This window comes from Carlito syrichta, unplaced genomic scaffold, assembly GCF_000164805.1.
Source record: "Carlito syrichta isolate Samal-C Ts95f unplaced genomic scaffold, Tarsius_syrichta-2.0.1 Scaffold99233, whole genome shotgun sequence".
NCBI classification, from domain to species: Eukaryota; Metazoa; Chordata; class Mammalia; order Primates; family Tarsiidae; genus Carlito; species Carlito syrichta.
The window spans coordinates 181,286-202,743 of NW_007043329.1; the positions used below are offsets into that span (position 1 = coordinate 181,286).

Here is a 21,458-nt window from a genome sequence, read left to right on the forward strand (position 1 = left end):
TCATAGAATCTCAAATTTAAAGAGATTTGAGAAACTAAAGGTTCAAGAATTCTTCAAACTGTATCTGGTGTGTGACTTTCAAAACATGGGATGAAAAATGATTTTGGTACAGAGCTAAGGGAGTTCATGAATCATTTTAAGTCTAGCCTGCTAGGTCCTAGAAGAAGTTACAACAATCATAGAGTTTACCACAGCTTTTAAAATTAAGAAATGGGTATATCCATCTTGTTACCCATAAGATTTACAGGCAGCAGTAGGAAAAAAAACCTCCTTTCATAATCAGTTGTGTGTGCTAGGAGTACCTTGGGGAGCAAGAGGGTAAGGAAAGTCAGGGCCTGACTTTTACTAAGTATTTAATAAAATCAGCATTCACATAAAAATCATTTAGAAGATAATTAATACACACATTCACTACTTTAAAACCATATACTTCTTTGGTTTCCTAGGGTTGCCATGACAAAGTACCACAAACTGGATGGCTTAAAACAACGGCAATTTGTTATTATTTCATAGTTTTGCAGATTAGGAGTCCAAGATTAAAGTATTGAGGTGTCCACAGGATCGTGCTCCCTCTGATACCTGTAAGAGAATCAGTCCTTGTCTTCTCCTAGCTTCTGGGGGCATTGCTGGCAAACCCTGGTGTTCCTTGGTTTACATTTGTGTAAGTCTAGTCTCCGCCTTCATTGTCACAGGGTATTGTATGTTTCTATCTTCACATAATTTTCCCTCTTCTTTTAAGGACACCAGTCATATTGGATTAGGGGCCTTGTCACCCCCAGTATGACCTCATTTAAATTAATTATATCTGCAGTGACCCTGTTTTTAGAAAAACACATTCTGAGGTCCTTGAGATTGGGATGTCAACATATCTTTTTTTGGGAGGCCACAACCCATAACAAACTCTTTGACCCAAATCCTAGGACTCATGGTAAGTAACATAGGCATTTTGCATATATTAACTTATTTCATCTTTGTAACAACTCCATGAGGAAAGAATGCTGACACCACCCTCAAAGTCAGTCACAGAAACTAGAAAAAGTGGTATGTGTGCAGATCTGGATTTTAATCTCAATCTGTTGGCTTCAAAGCCTGTGCTCATTCTCATATGCTGAAGAGCTGACTTCTCAGGAGTCAAGTTTTCCTATTCTTTTTTTTTTTTTCTCTTGAGAAATAGAGATAATTTCCTGAGTTCTCAGAAATCATTTCCACCTTTCTCACAATAATATTCATTTACCCTGCTAGTTTTTAGAATTACTTTGATGTCTTCTGTAATTATGTGATCTAAGAATAGGATCCAGAAACGACAAATGTTTTTTATGAGAAGTAACTAAAATGCCTAAGACACAAAACAAGTAGGTATGTTTCCACCTAAAAAGGGTTATTTGTTCATTCAACAGCCATTTTCGAGTGCCCTCCATGCACAGCATTCTACTAGGACCTTTGCAGCACATTTTCCCTTAAAAAAAAAAACTCTTAATTTCTAAAAAGTCGCATTCAGCTTTTTCTGTAGGAAACATGGTGAGAGTCAATGTCATTTGTTTAGGTTATTTTCTATGCAGTGTTCTTCTCCAAGTATGACTTTCAAATACAATAGTAAGGAGAACAATGGTGCACCCTGATCTTGACTCGAAACAAGAGCTCTATTCTGGTGAGAACTTTTGTTTGCTTCATCCTAAGAGTTTGGGCAAAATAATTCTTTCCTTATGAATTTCTTTCTGGATTCAAATTATGTGAAATTTTAAGAGTGCACCGGCTTTTCTGACCTTGCTTTTTGCACTCCCATTGTGCATACTCCTGTTTCACATGGGTTTTGTTCTCTCTGGTGTAGCAGAGAGAAGTCCAATAAATGGAGTATAGTCTAAATATATCTTGTGACATATTTTGGTTGTTTCAGCTAACCTTCATTGAACACTTGCAGGTTAGTCACTGCGTGAAGCACAGTGCCTACCAAGATGAATAAAACATAACTTTAGACCTCATTCCAAGAGTTTAGGTCGCTTCTGAGGAATGAAGCAAGGTGGCTTAAAGCAAAGCCAGGTCTACCTATGTCTTTGCAGTTACAGGCCCTGGCCAGCATGCCTGGTAGACCCTATGAGCCTCTGGGTGGTGGTTGGGCAGAGCCAGCCAGAACGGCCCAAAGCTGGAGTACTTAAACTTTGTCTGCCTCAAGACCCTCTGTAGAGCTTTTAAAAATGTACATATATTCCCAGACCCCCATCCCAAACCTACTCCATCAAATCTCCATGAGGCACAAGCATTTGCATTCTTAAAAACTATCTCCAAATTAATGAACAACTGCTTGGAGATCTAGAGTTGTATTTGCCTGATGTGGTAGCCACCAGTCACATCTGGCTATGTAGATTTAATTAAAATCAATAGAAATAAAATAAAATGTAAAAATTCTATTTCTCATTCCCACCAGCCACACTTCAATTTGAGCTACCATACTGGGCAGTGCAGATCTACAATATTTGTATCATTGCAAAAAAATTGGATAACGCTGACAGAGCAAAATCAGGTTGTCAATTCTCATCTCTTCTTCTCAGAGCTACCTAACTCTCCATTCCTCATTTTGACATATATCCTTGACGGAGTTATTTGTATACCTTAATATTAGAAGCTCTTTAAGGGCAAGGTCTTTAATGGCATTTGTTTAAGTTATTTTCTATGCAGTATTCTTCTCCAAGTATGACTTTCAAGTACTATAGTAAGAACAATGGTGCACTCTGATACTTGACTTGAAACAAGAGCTCTATTCTGGTGAGAAGTTTTGTGTGCTTCATCCTAAGAGTTTGGACAAAAGAATTCATTCCTTATGAATTTCTTTCTGGATTCAAATTATGTGAACTTTTTAAGAGTGCACTGGCTTTTCTGACCTTGCTTTTTTCACTCCCGTTGTGCATACACTTGTTTCACATGACTTATTCTCCTGGTGTAGCAGAGAGAAGTCCAATAAATGGAGGATGGTCTAAACATGTCTTGTGACGTGCCTTGGTTGTTTCAGCTAACCTTCATTGAATACTTGCAGGCTAGTCTGTTTGAAGCACAGTGCCTACCAAAGATGAGTAAAACATAACTTTGGACCACAATCCAAGAGTGTGGTCTTCCTGGCCCTGTGATGCAGTTAACAATTAATATTTTTAAATTTAATTAAATCCATCTGATTCCGGTAGCACGATTTTGTTGGACTTCTTTTGCGTTTAGACTGACTCCATATTTCATCTGAGTCAAGTGAAAAAGGTAGATCAGAGAACAGATTTTTCTCAACCACAAGCATTAGGATGAATGGAGAGCAGATTTGTGCTAAACTGCAAGCTTTTTGCGGTAAGGCTTTTTAAATCACAGAATGTAGAAGAGACCCAACAGGACTGTGACTATTTACTTAAAAACTGTTGTCATATTTAAGCACCTGGAAAGCACATTATAATTGGTGCAGCTATTTGATTTGATTACTGAGTGCAATCTATGTAGATGCCATGGTCAGTGCCTGACCCTGGAATGACGCATTACTGAATGAGACAAAAATGGATCCCTTTCTCCATGAGACTCACACTCATATTGGCATATTGAAAGATTGACAAGGGCTCTCTCTACCCAGACAGATTGAGATAGAAAAGGGATACGATTTGGGCTCTGGCATCAGATGTCTTGATTCACACTGAATCTCCACCACTCTACCATACTGGCTCCAGAACTGTGGACAGGTTATTCAAGTTTTCTGAGTCTCCATTTCATCATCCCTAAAAATAGGAAATATAATGGTACTCACCTCACCGGGTTGTGAGCATTAAATGAAAGGATTTAAGTAAAGTACTCAGTGCAGTACATATTGCATAATAAGAGCTTAATAAGTATAACTGCTATTATTCTTACAACTACTACTCAGTCAAAACTACGCTGCAATGAACACTAAGATGTGAAAACTTAGAAGTGTCTACAAGGTTAGAAAAGACTTCATTCCTTGGAGAGGATGCTTCCTTTCTTAGGCTAATAGTTTAATTCCCTTAGCTTATTGCTTACATCTTTGCATCTAAAATAACTAAGATAGTTACATAAATGCTTTGAAAGATGTTTGCTTCTTGTTGTAGTTTCTGTTTCTTTGGTGAAGTATTTTACTTGTTTGAACTATGTCTATCCAAGAGACTGTTAGGAATATGGAAATGCTTTGAATATCATCCTGCTTCTTTTGGTGTAGAGAAGTATGTCCTTTTAAACATAGTGCTGGCAAAGGAGGATCCTTTAAAGAGGCTTACCACTAAACTGCAAATTTGAAATCCTGATAACTAGAATGTAAAGATTTAATTAGCATTGCCTCGTTAAAATAAATGTGTGACTTCTTTCTTTACCTTCAAAAATGGTATTGCCAGCCTGGCATGGTGGCTTATACCTGTAATCCCAGCACTTTGGAAAGCTGAGGCAAGAGGATCACTTGAGCCCAGAAGTTTAAGACCAGCCTGAGCAACATAGCTAGACCTCATCTCTACAAAAAATAAAAATACATTAGCCAGGCTTGATGGCATGCTTCTGTAGTCCCAGTTACCCCAGAGGCTGAGGTGGAAAGATCACCTGAGCCCAGGAGGTTAAGGCTACAGTGAGCCATGATCATGCCACTGCACTAGAGCCTGGGCAACAAAAGGAGACTCCAGTTTAAAAAACAAAAAAAGAAGAAGAAGAGAAATGGTATCAAAAAATGTTTATTTAAAAAAAAACAAGTGTTAGATTTAAAAAGAAGAAAAGTGTGTTCCAGGTAATTTTCAAGAAGCACATTAAATTTCTTGTCAGAAGAGTAGATATTAACTTAGGTTTACAACACCTGATTCTAATTTTCAAAGTTGGGAACTCCAAAGGAAATGTATGTTTGTGAAAACTCTGCTATGATTACTACTCAAAACATGTTCTCTCCTTTAATCTTCAGAACATCCAAATGAGATAGATAAAATTATGCCCCTCTAAAAGCGGAGGAAGCCACGGCCCATAGAGGTGGAGTAATTTGTCCCAGGTGACGTAGATAGTACCAGGATATGGACCCAGCTCTGTCTGCCTCTTGAGACTATGCCTTTCTTTAAAAAAATTTTTTTTTAACTAAACTAAAAACAGTTTTCTTAAAAAGCCAAGATCGAGTGTTTTGCTTCCAAACACTAGGAGTGCTGCTTATATGGATGTCTTTAAACATGAACCCTCATCAAAAAGCATCAAATACCCAAAATCCTGGAGCTAGAGGGACCCCAGTTTCAACCCAACCTCATCATGTACAGGCAGAAAAATGGCTAGTATGCTCTGAATTGGAGGCAAAACCAGAAGTAAGGATGCAGGACCCCTTACTCTTTGTCTATTGCTTCAGTCTCTGTACCACACTGTTTCTCAAACTGCCTGAGAACCAGATAGGATTCAGAGAATTAGGGTACGGGCCCTATGTTCATGACTTCCTGGCTCACTTGAGATGAGTGATTTGACCTACTCATGAAAAATACCATTTTACATGTAGGTCACTCAGTATACTAGTTAGTACATAACAAGTCTTTTATTAAAATATGTCCATTAGTAAGTTGAGTTACATATTATTGTTCTTGGAGGGATTTCCTACCTTTAATGTTCACCTCCATCTCCCACTGATTTTTCACATTCACTATACACTTATTATTTGATTCCTATATCCTTATAGAGTTTGCAACACACGTTCCATCACCAAATTAAAAGAGGTTTAATTTATTCATTTTACACATAAACTTGCAATTTGCTGTGGTTATGCAGCACAGATCAACATTACAATCAATTTACTGCCATGTTAAGGAAAAAAAAAAGTCAGTGAACATTGTTTAGCTACCTGAGTAATTTTTTGGAATAAGTAGGTCACCAACAAGATTGGTTGAGATATCTACCCTACTACCCCTGATCTACCTAAACAAGGGTTAAAATGGTTATAGAAATCCAGCCACTGTACTATCCCTAAGTCAAATGTTGCTTTCCTATGCAATAAATGGTTACATAAATAAATGATTGAAATAAATGATTGGTTAATGGAACACTAAAGTCCAATCCCCTTCAAAGAGTTGTAGACTCTGCCCAAGTGGTAAAGAATATGAACTTAAACAACCTTGACTCAGTGAAGTAATGTGGAGTATAGGATGGTGTGCTTGGAAATTGGGAATTAACCCGAGCTTGACCTCCAAATATGTAACCGCGCCTCTCTGAGGTGTCCACTGTAAAATGAGAGGTAATATACTGTAGATGTGCCAGGTGATTTCTAAGGCCTTCTCCAACTTTAACAGTGTGCATTTCCACATATTTCACAAGGAGGTTGGCCTCTTTGCCTTTGATCAGTTGAAACCAAGTCAGACTCTCAAGTCAATGAATGTTATTCCCAGTGCTCTTCCACGAGCATTCCTCCTGACCATCACAAGCCACCTACCTGGATTTGGATTCATGCCAGCTGGCACTGGGCTTTTGCCTGTTTCTTTTTCTTTTTTTAAATTTTCTGTTGTAATTCTTATGTCCCTCCAATCCAGCCCTGCCCTGCTTTACCATGCCTGGCCAGCCCTTCTGAAAGAGCTAAAGTCCTGTCCATGCCCGGTTCCTCTTAGGAACTGAATAAATTGTGGCCCCAGCTTTTGTGCTCAGCTTGAAGACCAGCTGCGCCTTTGGGCTTTTCCCAGAGATGTTGGCCGAGACTGCACCTGCAGTGTGATGGATTTGCCCTGGCCTGAAAGAGGAAGGAAAATGAGGGGGAATCAAAAGATCTCTTGTGTCCATCCTCTTCTTTGCACACTAGTACATTTATATCACCCAAGCACACCAGAGAATTTTTGTCTCTATTAATTAACTAATTAATAATAATTACATACAAGAAGAAGAAAGAAGAAAAGAAAATTAGGGAAAGGAAAGTCTCATTTTTTTTCCTGGAAACCAGAAAAACCACCACACCACAGAAATTAAAAGTGGTCAGATAAAGAAATACTGAATTTGGGGATAAGGCATTGGGTTTTTATTTTCCCTGGCAATTAGCTGGGTCAATTTGGATCACCTAGGGATCTCTAATGTTCTGATTGCCTTTTAAAGATCTTCCAAAAGAATGGGGCATAAAATGAATTTTTGTAAATGTAACTTTTTTAAAAAAGCACTAATGTTTCTTCAGAGCAAAGATTTACACCGTAATAAACTGAGTTTATAATTATAGGTTTTTTCAATGGAGTATTTGCCATACTATTTGAAATTTATATTCTAATCATCTAGTTACCTAATTCCCTTTAGCTAAGCATTATAGGTGGTATTACTATATTCATATAATTCAGAGACTGCAAACTGACCATAGGTCGTAAAAGGACTCAGCAAATAGGTTCTGATTTGCCTGCATAGTTAAAACATTTTGAGATGTCTTTTGGAGTTCATGCACTCTCCAACCTTTTTCCTGACTACTGCTTCCTACTGTGTTAAACTCAACTCCGTATACCTAGCTGGCCCTGGAAAGCATTAAGTATGAGACCCCTGGCATAATCAAACCCTGTCCCTCCATGATAATTTAATAACGAAAAATAAAGAATGAGGGGAACAAAGGAAGAGAGAAGGAGGAAGAATTGCCTCTCTGAAAATGGCAAGAAGTGTAGTTTTCCATGACACCAGAAGAATGGGTTAATAAGATGACTTCCTGAGGTTCCTAGGAAGCCTAGCATAGCCTAGGAAGCTATGACTACTTTTCCTTCCAAACCACATAGGACACAAAACTACACGACTTGTTCAAGGTCATCCAGGAAGTTTATGGCAAAGCCAAAGTTAAGAATCTCTTCCCTGGCGGACATCCTCATTCTGTTGCTTGGCCCACTTCGGCATGTGGCTGCAGTGCTTGCTGATGAATAATGTGAGCTCTTAGGAACAGTTCCTTATGCAAAAGAGCCTCAGCAAGCTCCATTATGTCCTTGCAAGAGGATACACTTTATTGTTTCCTTAATGCATAATGGAGACTATTATAGCTCTTCTTCCCATACGGACCCTCCATCTGTGATCACTAACATACACTACAGGGTGCTTGGCTTTGGATAATATGTGAACTAGGAACATAATTTTGTGAAATGGTTGGAGAAAGAAATCTAAGAGTCAGAAAGGGTCAGGGGCCAGACAAAAGTCCAAAAAACTAGTGTCTTTACAAATGTCCATGCAGATTCAGCATTCAGAATGTGTTTGCAAGGCCCTCTTTGCTTCCCAAGGGGAATAAACTATACCCTCCATGAAGAATTTGTTGCAATTTCCCTCTTTGGCTCCACCTGCACTTGCTACATTATTTAAGGTTCAGAACTTGTAGTTGGTCATACCATAAAAGGCACCCTCTACTGACTTCAGTTACCTACTTCTTCCTTTCATCCTCAATGCCCATAAAAAAGACTCAGATTCAATACGAGACATCAGACTTGTAAATAATAATAGCTAGCATCTATTGGGCACTTGCTGTGTGCCAGGCCCTCTGCCAAAGGTTTTACATTTAACATCTCATTTCAATTCTTTCACTGTCCTTGCAGAGTAGGTTTTATTTTCTAAAAGAGGAAACTGAGACTTAGAAAGCTTCAATAACTTGCCCAAGGTCACAGAGCTGAATTTGAAACTAGGTCTGTCTCTCCAGAGGCCACACTCCTAACTCTATGCTATATTCCTGTTTCAAACAGTGTAAAGCCCTCGTGAGTCTAACAGTCAGCACTTGGACCTGCAACAGAAGGTAGGATGGCCTTCAGGCACAGGGAGATCCTTCTGGGAGATCAGGCCACACAGTGAAATCTGACTCCACCTTGCCCCCACCATGGGAGTGACTGGAGCCAGAGTTTGTGTTGTGACACTGTATTTTTTAAGCCTGTTGGCCCAGAAGGAGAGCTTGCTTGAACAAAAATCCCATTTCCCAATTATTCAAGTCATTCCTTAAAGAAAATAAGCAAGTTAGAATGCTGCATTAGCCCTGGATCTATTCATATTCAGAGACCAATAAATCTAAAAGAATGATTTTTCTGAATATTATCTGCATGACGTTTGGCCACCAAGTAAAGTACGTATAAAAATATATGTTCTAAAAAGTAATTTTTGTCATCTTGAGGTCAAAATTTTAGTTCTTTGTTGTGACTACACTATCTATGAGATGATGTTAATTTCTAGGTTGGAGGTTTGTGTTTTATAATTTGTCTACATAGTCTTTTAATTTAGCTCTAATGCAATATTTGGTATCTGGATTTCTGACACTTAATTCCAACGATAGTGGTTGAAAATGATAATGGAAATGACAAATAATGACTCTTTACCAAACATCTGCCATGTCCAAGGGCCTTAAAGAAATTATTACATCCCAATAGCAGGATGAAAGTGAAATTTAATGACATACTTGATAAAGTTCCAAAGATTCAAATAAGTATTTGAGGTCCCACTATGAGCTAGACTGTTTCCCAGGCTCTAGGCCAAATACTTTCACATACATAACTTTACTTGGTTGAAATTTTAATGTATGAAGCATGTATAATTAGGCTTAAGTTTAACTGTGAAAACTGAGGCACAGAATTTAAGTACAGATGCTCCTCAACTAACAGTGGGGTTATGTCCTAATAAATCCTTGTAAGTAAGTTAAAAACGTTGTTGAAAAAGCATTTAATAAACCTAACATAGCAAACATTATCGCCTACCATGAACATGCTAAGAACACTTACAGTAGCTTACAGTTAGGCAAAATCATCTTAACACAAAGACCATTTTATAATAAAGTGTTGAATATCTTGTGGAATTGATTAAATACTGTACTGAAAGTGAAAAACAGAATGGTATTGTATGGGTACTCGAAGTGTGGTTTCTACTAAATGCATACCCTTTTTGCACCATTGTAAAGTTGAAAATTTTTAACTCAAACCACCATAATTTGGAGAAAATCTATAGTTTGCACCAGGTGACACATCTAATAAGTGGAGAAGCAAATTGAATAAATATCACTTGATTTCCCCAAGACAGAATTGTTTCTACAGCCCCAGAGCTGCCTGATTTTTTAAAAAAATAATAATTCACTTAGCCATCATGCCATTGTGAGTGCATATTTCTTTTTGCCCAACTTCATAAAGAGTTAATATATATGAATTCTAGCTCTAAATTTTGTCATTTTGTTAAACTAACTTCCCAACTAACACAATTCCATGGGGAAAATGAGAGTCATTGCCAAGTGCACTGACGGTGATGACCATGCAGTTCATTTTTTTTGGAATTTTAATTCAGAGCAGAGTGTCCCAAACATATCTTACTGAAAAAAAAAGGAAGCATCAAATGTAATTGCATAATTATTTGTGGGACTCTTGAAATGAGTCCTTTGCCAAATCTGGGCCTTTAAAGCCATGATTTGTTATTTAAGGGATTGTTTCTTTAAACTACCAGACTTGTTTGTGAAATACCATTCTGGTAATTAGCAGGACATTTCCTTACATTTTACAGATTTATTCGGCTCTACAACAAAGCTATTTTACTTTTGAAATATCTGTGCCAGTCATTCTTAATTTGCTGCAGAATTTAACATTATTAATTTGCATGTATGATGAAAGTTAGCCTGAATTATTAATGGATTTAGTTTCTTTCTATTGGGGTAAAAAGCATTTAACATTAAATTTACCATCTCCCATCTTTAAGGGTGATCAGTTGTGTTAAGTATATTCACATTATTGTGTATCAGATCTGTAGAACATTTTTATCTTGCAAAATTGAAACTCTATACCTATTAAACATAAGTGTTTCCTACTCTCTAGCCCTTGACATCCACTGCCACTTTCTGTTTCTATGATCCAAATTCATTCATGTGGTAGCATATGACAGGATTTTCTTCTTTTAAAAGCTGCACAATATTCCATTGTATGTATATATCAAATTTTCTTTATCCATTCATCGATTGACAAACATTTGGGCATATTCCACCTCTTGGCTATTGTGAATAATTGCAATGAGCATGAGTATGCAAATATGTCTTCAAGATCCTGCTATGAATTACTTTGGATACATACCCAGAAGTGGGATATATTCATACAATGATTATATTTTTAATTTTTTGAGAAACCACCATACTGTTTTCCATAATAGTTGTACCATTTTGCATTCCCAACAACAGTGCACAAAGCTTCCAATTTCTGTCTCCTTGCCAAAACTTGTTATTTTCTGTTCTTCTGATAGTGTCCATATTAATGGATATGAGGTAATCTCTCATTGTGCTTTATTTTCATTTCTCTTATGATTAGCATGGTTGAGCATTTTTTCATATGCTTGTTGATAATTTGTATGTCTTCTTTGGAGAATTGTCTGTTTAATTCCTTTCATTTTAAAAATAAAGTTATGTTGTTGAGTTGTAGGAGTTTCTTATATATTCTAGATATTACCATTTATATATGACTTTAAATATTTCTTCCCATTCTGTAGCTTATCTTTGATTGTTTCCTTTGATGTGCAGGCATTTTAAAGTTCAAAATCATCCCATTTTTCTGTTTTTTGTAGCCTGTGCTTTTGGTGTCATATCTAAGACATCATTACTAAATCCAATGTCCTGAAGCTTCTTTTAAATTTTTCATCTATGAGTCTTATAGTGTAGGACTTACAGCTGGGTCTTTAATGCATTTTGAGTAGTATTTGTATACGGTGTAAACTAAGCATCCAGCTCCAATTTTTTCATGTGGATATCTAGTTTTCCCAGTATCATTTGTTGAAGAATCTATCCTTTCCCCATTATGTAGTATTGGCATGCTTGTCAAAGATCATTTGACCAGATTTATTCAGCTCTACAACAAAGCAATTTTACTTTTGAAATATCTGTGCCAGTCATTCTTAATTTGCTGCAGAATTTAACATTATTAATTTGCATGTATGATGAAAGTTAGCCTGAATTATTAATGGATTTAGTTTCTTTCTATTGGGGTAAAAAGCATTTAACATTAAATTTACCATCTCCCATCTTTAAGGGTGATCAGTTGTGTTAAGTATATTCACATTATTGTGTATCAGATCTGTAGAACATTTTTATCTTGCAAAATTGAAACTCTATACCTATTAAACATAAGTGTTTCCTACCCTCTAGCCCTTGACATCCACATACAGAAGGGTTTATTTCTGGATTTTGTTTCATTGGTCTATATGTCTGTCTTTATGCCAGTATGCCATCTTGATTACTATTGGTTGTCTTGTAGTATGTTTTGAAATCAGAAGATGTGAGGTCTCCATCATTTTTCTTTTTTAAGACTATTTTGATGATTTAGGGTCTGTTGATCCTGTATGACTTTTATACTTTTTTGCCTGTGGAAATTGCCATTGAGATTTTGATAGAGATTGCATTAGGTCTGTAGATTGTTTTGGGTAGTATAGACATGTAAACAATATTAAGTCATCCAGTCTACAAACATGGAATGTCTTACCATTGTTAGTATCATCTTTGACTTCTTATAACTATGTTTTTATAGTTTTCAGTATACAACTCTTTGCCTTAAGTTTATTCCTAAGTATTGTATTATTTTTTATGCTATTATAAATGGAATTTTTAAAAATTTTCTTTTCAGATTAGTCATTGTTAGTTTATAGAAACAGAACTCATTTGTGTATTGACTTTATATCCTGCAAATTTGCTAAAAGCGTGTATTACTTTTAATAGTTTTTCATGGGATTTTTAGGATTTTCTACATATAAGATCATGTCATCTGTGAACAGTCATAATTTCATTTCTTCCCTTCAAATTTGGGTACCTTTTATTTACTCTTGTAGTCTAATGGCTCTATGATTTCAGTATTATGGTGAACAGAAGTGATAAGAATAGGCATCCTTTCTTTGTTCCCGATTTTAGAAACATTAAAATCTAGTCTTCTACCATTGAGTGAAATGGTGGGCTTTTCTTGTATGACTTTTACTGTGTTGAGGTAGTGTCCTTTCATTTCTAGTTTGTTGAGTATTTTTATCATGAAAAGGTGTTAAATTTTGTCAGATGTATTTGTGCATCAATTAAGATGACCATGTATTTTTAGCTGTTCATTCTGTTAATGTGTATATCGCACTGATTGGTTTTCATATATGGACATTTCATGCATTCCAAGTATAAATCCAACTTGTTTGCAGTGTTTAAATTTTTTTTGGCGGGGGGAAGTTGGAGTCTCATTCTGTCACCCAGGCTGGAATGCAGTAGCACACTGCTCACGGCCACCGTAGCTTTGACCTGTTGAGCTCAGGTGATCCTTTTGCTTCAACCTTCCAAGTAGCTGGAACAACAGGCACACGTCACCATGCCTGGCTAATTTTTGTGATTTATTATAGAGATGAGGTCTCACAAAGTTGCCCAGGCTGGTCTCGAACCCCTGGGCTCAGGCAATTCCCTCGCCTCGGCCTCTCAAAGTGCTGGGATTACAGACTGAGCCACCATGCCTGGCCGTGTTTAATCTTTCTAATATGCTGTTGAATTTGGTTTGCTACCTTCTGTTGAGAAGTTTTACATCAATATTAATCAGGGATATTGTCTATATTTTTCTCTTATGGGAATCCATTTACTTGTAAACACTGTTGGTGAATAGCTCCTGGGAAAATGCTCTACATTTTAAACATCTACACTGGCTTAAAGTCTCTATAAAGCTTTGTTCTATGTATAATGTCATGTTCAAAAATTAGCCTGGTGCAGTATGCAAAATAATTCAGAATGGAAGACAAATAGAAATATCTTAATCAACTCTTTGTGTTAAGGAAATTTCCTTCTCTGCTCCAAAAGAAGTTAAATTCAGGTTTGGAAGAGGAAAATGCCTTTCCTCTGTTTGATATGATATCTAACATTCTGGATTTCTGTGGTTGGTTGGTCAGTCGGTCGGTCAGTCGGTTGGTTGACTCGTTTAAAGAGATATGTATATGTGTCCAGGGGAAATTTGAATATTCAATACGATGATCTCAGATCATATAATTTAAACCCAAATGAGGGTATTATCCATGATAATATTTAAACTATAGCCCCATAATAACTATTAGTCAATAGTAGTAGACTGTTTGAAGTCTTTCACACAACTTTAATACATGTCTTACTTTTTGTTAATTTTCTTAATTTCAATCAAAACATAAAAATTAGTTGAAATTATGAAAGGTAGGTTTATTCTTTGGTATTCTATTTTGAATTAAGGTTGAGGAATAACCTGTGGCAGAAATATTCTTAGTGTTTATTGTGGCCCTTGGCACCTATTTTAGGATTACTCTAAAAAGAAACAAGAGTGGAATAAATTTGTGAAGTTAATATTTGGAAAATGATATTTTTGGAGGTTTGTTATCATTTTATAGAATTTCATAATAAAACAGTCAGTTAGTTTTATTATACTGAGAAGTTTTATAAATACAGTCATGCGTTACTTAATGACAGGATGTGTCATTCGGCAATTTTATCCTTATGTAAACAACACAGAGTGTACTTATACAAATCTAGATAGTATAGCCTACTACACAGTTGGATTGTACATTATAGGCTACTGCTCTACTTTACATGGTACTGTACTGAACATGGTAGGTAATTGTAACCCAAAGGGAAGTATTTGTGTATCTAACCATTAAAAATGTACTGTAAAAATATAAAGTACTATAATCTTATGAGATCACCATCATGTATGTGGTCCATCAGTGAATACAACACCATAATGGTGGTGCGTGACTCATATTAAATGCTAAAGTATTTGAGGATAGAGAAAAGGGAGAGATTGCCAATTATGTTTCATGCAATACAATCATGCAATCATTTCTTTCTCCTACCTCAGGCTTGCCGGAACCTGGACTGGATGATTTTTGTCTTGCTAGACCAGTAATACAGTTTGATATTTTGTGAAACAACAGAAAAGTTGTAGGATTTTTATTTATTTCTACTAAAATATGACATCAAATATGTAACATTTAGTACTGTCTATTTGTATTATTACACTCCTTGGTCAATCACAAGGATATCTATGTTTTGCAAAGTAAAAATGTTCATAATAGTCATTAACATGAATTGAGAGGTTGCTATGTGTTGAGCACTGGACTTTGAGCACACATATGTTCTATTTCATTGAATCCTTTCAGTAATCTTAGGAAGGTAAAGAAAACATAAGTCACTGAAATTCCTTCAGCACTCAAAACTGAAGTGTACTGTAACAAAAACAAATGTCAGGAACTACATAGCACTACTTTGAATACTTTAGCAAGTGAATGACCCAGTTTTGGAAGATAAGACAAACACTGAATCAGGTGGCTTTTCACACCTGATTGGAATGCAGAAAACTAGAACCTTTACCCACTAATATTATCTTTATAAGCTGGTGAGTAATGCATATCTGACCTCAGAAGATCTTATTGAAACCAATAGATGATGGTTAATAAAATTGAGTATCCTCAACTTTCCTTCTTTTACTTGTCCTCTGACAACCACTATTTAGCTAAAACTAAAGTAGATGAAAAATACAATAGGATAATTATAATTAACAAATGCTAACTATTATAAGTACGCAATGTGTCAGTCACTACACTAAGAGCTTTACATAGATTCCTTTTGTTCTCTCAGTAATCCTATGAGAGAGATACTTTTATGACCAACTCCATTTTATAGTTGAAGAAACTGAGCTTCGAGAGGCTAAATAAACATGTCCACAGTCTGCAGTTATTAAGTGTTTAGTCTCATTCTCATGAGATTAATAAAATCATGTATGTGAGATGTATATATATGAATTAAGTATGTTTGTGTTTCTAGTGGTATGATGGAAGAGAATCCTCTTACTATTTTGTTCAGTCGTGATCAGAAGTGACTATTAGAATATAGAAAAAACTGATGTTTTTCTTGTTGTTATGTTAACTTTTGAAAAATAACACCTTTACTGAGATATAATTCTTGTATTATGTAATTCACTCATTTAAAGTGTCAGAGTTAATAATTTTAGAATATTCACAGTTGTACAAACATCGCCACAATTTTATAATATTTTAATCATCTCAAAAAGATACTGTATAGTCTTTAGCACCCCTATTCCTGCGCTCCCATCCCCTCAGCAGTAGGCAACCACTAAATTATTTTCTGTCTCTATATGTTGACCTATGCTGGATATTTTATATAAATGGCATCATAGAATATGTGATATTTTGAACCAGCACCTTTCAACTATAATGTCTTTGATGTTTTTAATCTATGTTGTGGTTAAATTAACTTTTTTTACAAGAATAATTGAACTAAAAAAGCATTGGTTGAAATGTCCACAGAATATACTTTTTTATTTTTTTTTTTTTTGAGTCAGGGTCTCATCTCACTCTGTTGCCCAGGCTAGAGTACAGTGACACAATCACGGCTCACTGCAGCCTTAATCATCTGGGCTCAGGAGATTCTGCTGCCTTAGCCTCCTGAGTCTGGGACTACAAGCACATGCCACCACACCTCACTAATTTTTTATAGAGATGAAGTCTCACTATGTTGCCCAAGCTTGTCTTGAACTCCTAGGTTCAAGTAATCCTCCCGCCTCAGCCTCCCAAAGTGCTAGGATTACAGGCATGAACCACTACACTCAGCCATTTGGGAAAAAAAAAAGAATTCCTGGAAACAAGTGAGGTATTAATTTAAATAACTAAAAAATGAGCTCCAAGTCTTTTAATAAACCATCATGTTTTGCTGTTGTTAGGAATGATGTTTTGTTTTTTGAAGCCATAAATAGATGTAGTTTCTAAAGCCATCTTTGTTTATAAAGAAATCACATCTGTAGGCTTTTCTTAGTGTTCCTAGTAAGTGCATATGCATTTGTGCATTTATGTGTGTATGCCTGCTTAATAACTTTACCCAGTAGTACATGCAGTCCCAATTTAATTGTAAAAAAGTGAAGGACCAATAAAATTAGTGTCCCAGTAAGAGTGTCTTGCAACTTAAAAGTTTGTTTCATGATTTTTAATGGATTTTGGATGTTTCTGTTATTCAATTTGTGAATGACTATACCTCTTAGTAAATGAAGGAAAAAGTTTAATATAGGAAGTATACCGATTAAGGATAACATCTGTTCTAATCTACTTTGCAGGCACATCTCCAGACTTTGATTTGGCTGAAGTAACTCATGCCACAGACCTGTACACATGCCTGGAACCGGGAGACACAGTTAAAAGACTCTAAATTGCTTTCTGCCTTTTGAAAACTCCAGAAAACTATCCCTTCAGACCCTGGAATTCTGCACAGCTCAATCGAGACTTTGCTCGAATGTTTACATTTTCTGCTTGCTGTCTTACACATCACAATATAGTGTTCCTGTGTTGTTAAAACTCACAGGTGTCAGGAGTTGAGCTTGCTCGGCAAACCAGCATGGCTAGGATGAGCTTTGTTGTAGCGGCTTGCCGATTGGTGCTAGGCTTGCTACTGACTTCATTAACTGAGTCTTCCATACAGAATAGTGAGTGTCCACAACTTTGCGTATGTGAAATTCGTCCCTGGTTTACCCCACAGTCAACATACAGAGAAGCCACCACCGTTGATTGCAATGATCTCCGCTTAACAAGAATTCCCAGTAACCTTTCTAGTGACACACAGGTGCTTCTCTTGCAGAGCAATAACATTGCAAAGACCGTGGATGAGCTGCAGCAGCTTTTCAACTTGACTGAACTAGATTTCTCTCAAAACAACTTTACGAACATTAAGGAGGTAGGGTTGGCAAACCTGACCCAGCTCACTACTCTGCATTTGGAGGAGAATCAGATTACGGAGATGACTGATTACTGTCTGCAAGACCTCAGCAACCTTCAAGAACTCTACATCAACCACAACCAGATTAGCACTATTTCTGCTAATGCTTTTTCAGGCTTAAAAAATCTTTTAAGACTCCACCTAAACTCCAACAAGTTGAAAGTTATTGATAGTCGGTGGTTTGATTCTACACCCAACCTGGAAATTCTCATGATTGGAGAAAACCCTGTGATTGGAATTCTGGATATGAATTTCAAACCCCTCACAAATTTGAGAAGCTTAGTTTTGGCAGGAATGTATCTCACTGACATTCCTGGAAATGCCTTGGTAGGCTTGGATAGTCTTGAGAGCCTGTCTTTCTACGATAACAAACTGGTCAAAGTTCCTCAACTTGCCCTACAAAAAGTTCCAAATTTGAAATTCTTAGACCTCAATAAAAATCCCATCCACAAAATCCAGGAAGGGGACTTCAAAAATATGCTTCGGTTAAAAGAACTGGGAATCAACAATATGGGGGAACTAGTTTCCGTCGACCGCTATGCCCTGGATAACTTGCCTGAACTCACAAAGCTAGAAGCCACCAATAACCCCAAACTGTCCTACATCCACCGCTTGGCTTTTCGAAGTGTCCCTGCCCTGGAAAGCTTGATGTTGAACAACAATGCCTTGAATGCTGTTTACCAAAAGACAGTCGAATCCCTCCCCAATCTGCGTGAGATCAGTATCCACAGCAATCCCCTGAGGTGTGATTGTGTCATCCACTGGGTCAACTCCAACAAAACAAGCATCCGCTTCATGGAGCCCTTGTCTATGTTCTGTGCCATGCCACCTGAATACAAAGGGCATCAGGTAAAGGAAGTTTTAATCCAGGATTCAAGTGAACAGTGCCTCCCAATGATCTCTCATGACACATTCCCAAATCGTTTAAACATAGATATTGGCACAACGGTTTTCCTAGACTGTCGGGCCATGGCTGAGCCAGAACCTGAAATTTATTGGGTCACTCCCATTGGAAATAAGATAACCATGGAAACCCTTTCAGAAAAATACAAGTTAAGTAGTGAAGGTACCTTGGAAATATCTAACATACAAATTGAAGACTCAGGAAGATACACATGTGTTGCCCAGAATGTCCAAGGGGCAGATACTCGAGTAGCAACAATTAAGGTTAATGGGACACTTCTGGATGGTACCCAGGTGCTAAAAATATATGTCAAGCAGACAGAATCCCATTCCATCTTAGTGTCCTGGAAAGTCAATTCCAATGTCATGACATCAAACTTAAAATGGTCATCCGCCACTATGAAGATTGACAACCCCCACATAACATACACTGCCAGGGTCCCGGTAGATGTCCATGAATACAACTTAACACATCTGCAGCCTTCCACAGATTATGAAGTGTGTCTCACAGTGTCCAATATTCATCAGCAGACTCAAAAGTCATGTGTAAATGTCACGACCAAAAATGCTGCCTTTGCACTGGACATCTCTGATCAAGAAACCAGTACAGCCCTTGCTGCAGTAATGGGGTCCATGTTTGCCGTCATTAGCCTTGCATCTATTGCTGTGTACTTTGCCAAAAGATTTAAGAGAAAAAACTACCACCATTCATTGAAAAAGTATATGCAAAAAACCTCTTCAATCCCATTAAATGAGCTGTACCCACCACTCATTAACCTCTGGGATGGCGACAGTGAGAAAGACAAAGATGGTTCTGCAGACACCAAGCCAACCCAGGTTGACACATCCAGAAGCTATTACATGTGGTAACTCAGAGAATATTTTGCTTCTGGTAGTAAGGAGCACAAAGACATTTTTGCTTTATTCTGCAAAAGTAACAAGTTGAAGACTTTTGTATTTTGACTTTGCTAGTTTGTGGCAGAGTGGAGAGGACGGGTGGATATTTCAAATTTTTTTAGTATAGCGTATCGCAAGGGTTTGACACGGCTGGCAGCGACTCTAGCCTTCCAGTTTGTGTTTGGTTTTTATTCTTATCATTATTATGATTATTATATTATTATTATTTTATTTTAGTTGTTGTGCTAAATTCAATAATGCTGTTCTAACTACAATGCTCAATAAAATGATTAATGACAGGTTGGGGTTCCTTCCCCTTTGCTTTTACCAGTAGCATGACCTCTTCTTCTGAAGCCATCAGTAGAAAGTACCATGTCCTCCAAAAAGCTAACATACAGTTTTGAAGCAGCATTGAACCTTTTGTAGCAATCTGGTCTACAGACTTTTAACTCAAGAAGCTAAGGCTAGACTTGTTACCTTCGTTGAATGATGTTAGTTGACTGTACTGTAATGTTGTATCAACTGAATGTTTGCCTTTGAACAATGACTTTTCTTTTTCTTTTTTTGTAATAGTTCAAGAGGCTTAGAACAAGCTAACAGGCCATAGAAATATGTATATCTGATTTTTTAATGTAACAAACTACATGTTAATTGTTACCTTATTCTTTTTATCTTTAGTAGACACTTTTAAAAGAAAAGACAATAATTTTGTTGTGTTTAACTCACCAACAACACGTGGTGTAAAATGAAGACAGAACTGTAATAAATTAGTTTTGTTCTGATTTTTTAGAACACTTGCAATAATGTATCATTTATAGTTCTTGCTAGTTGCAGTGGTAATATTTTTCACATCCATAAAAACCACCACCAAAATAAATCAGCTATAGCATGTTGCTTTTTAAAGCTAGGCCCTAAAAAGTTTTAATTCTTTTTCTAAGGGAAGAAATAGATATTTTAATTAAGATATTTTAATGAACAGGATTTCTATATTTTAAATATTACCAGAACCTAATGGGGGGAGGAGTCCATATGAAGAAAAAAGATATGTTACTATATCCCATGCATAACTAAACATGGTAAATATATATACATATATATGAATGTATTGAATATGTAATATTTCTTTTCTGTAAGGGTTTTGTGAAAACTCAGTTTTTTGTTGGGGTATGCACACTCTCCATCAAAGTGTAGAAAAGTACATCTGTAGAGTGTTCCAAAATGTATTACATGTTATTCCTTTTTAACACTGTCTATACCCTTTAACCCGTATTAGTCTATATATCCATGTAGAGATACCAGCTGAGACAAGTAAAGGATTCATAGAAAACAGAACAACTTCTATACTGGTGACATTTTCATCCAAATATATATAGACAGTTTTGCAGAATTAAGTGTTTCAGGATTACACAAGAAATGGGTATGTGAAATTTAAAACAGTAGGAACAAGGTTTAGGTAGAAAGTCAGCACAACAAAGGGTAGAGGGATGGGATTTAACAATCAAGGTAGAGAAGAAAGGACCCATTTGAAAATTTCAACTGATAAGACAGAGAAATAAAGAAGTGCTGTTTCAAACAGCAACTACTCCAGGCACCTGCTGTCACACCAGGAGTGATGAGATTGTAAAAAGGAACCAAGAGGAAGCAGGTGTCAGATGAGCCAAAGAAGGAAGAAGGAGCAGAAAGAAAGTCCAGGTGAGGTAGGCTGAAGGACTTCTGTCTTTACCAAATTCCCTGTTCTGTGAATCACTTTTTTAAAAGATCATCACTTTTCTTCCCATTTCAAAGGAATTTTTTTTTTAAATGAGAATTCCAGATGTTGAAACAAATGAGCTGCAACAGAAAAACCAGAAGTGTCTGAATTCAAAACATCCCTTCCCACAGCCTTCATTTATTGGCGAGAAAAACCAGGGTCCAGAGAGGGCTTGCAGCTTGCCCAGGTTGGACTCTCCTGCTGGTTCAGCACTCTGCACTTCATCAATTGCTCTAGGCC

General features: G+C 36.7%; 1 protein-coding gene across 1 annotated transcript in view; it reads left to right on the forward strand.

Annotated features, from left to right (window-relative positions):
• Positions 1-20,260, forward strand: part of LRRN1 (leucine rich repeat neuronal 1) — a 40,685-nt gene extending 20,425 nt beyond the window's left edge. Inside the window, exon 2 of the mRNA XM_008063528.2 lies at positions 17,013-20,260. Coding sequence (XP_008061719.1) covers positions 17,291-19,441 — 2,151 coding nt within the window. The 5' untranslated portion in view covers positions 17,013-17,290 and the 3' untranslated portion in view covers positions 19,442-20,260. The remainder of the gene's footprint in view (positions 1-17,012) is intronic.
• Positions 20,261-21,458: the final 1,198 nt, after the last annotated feature.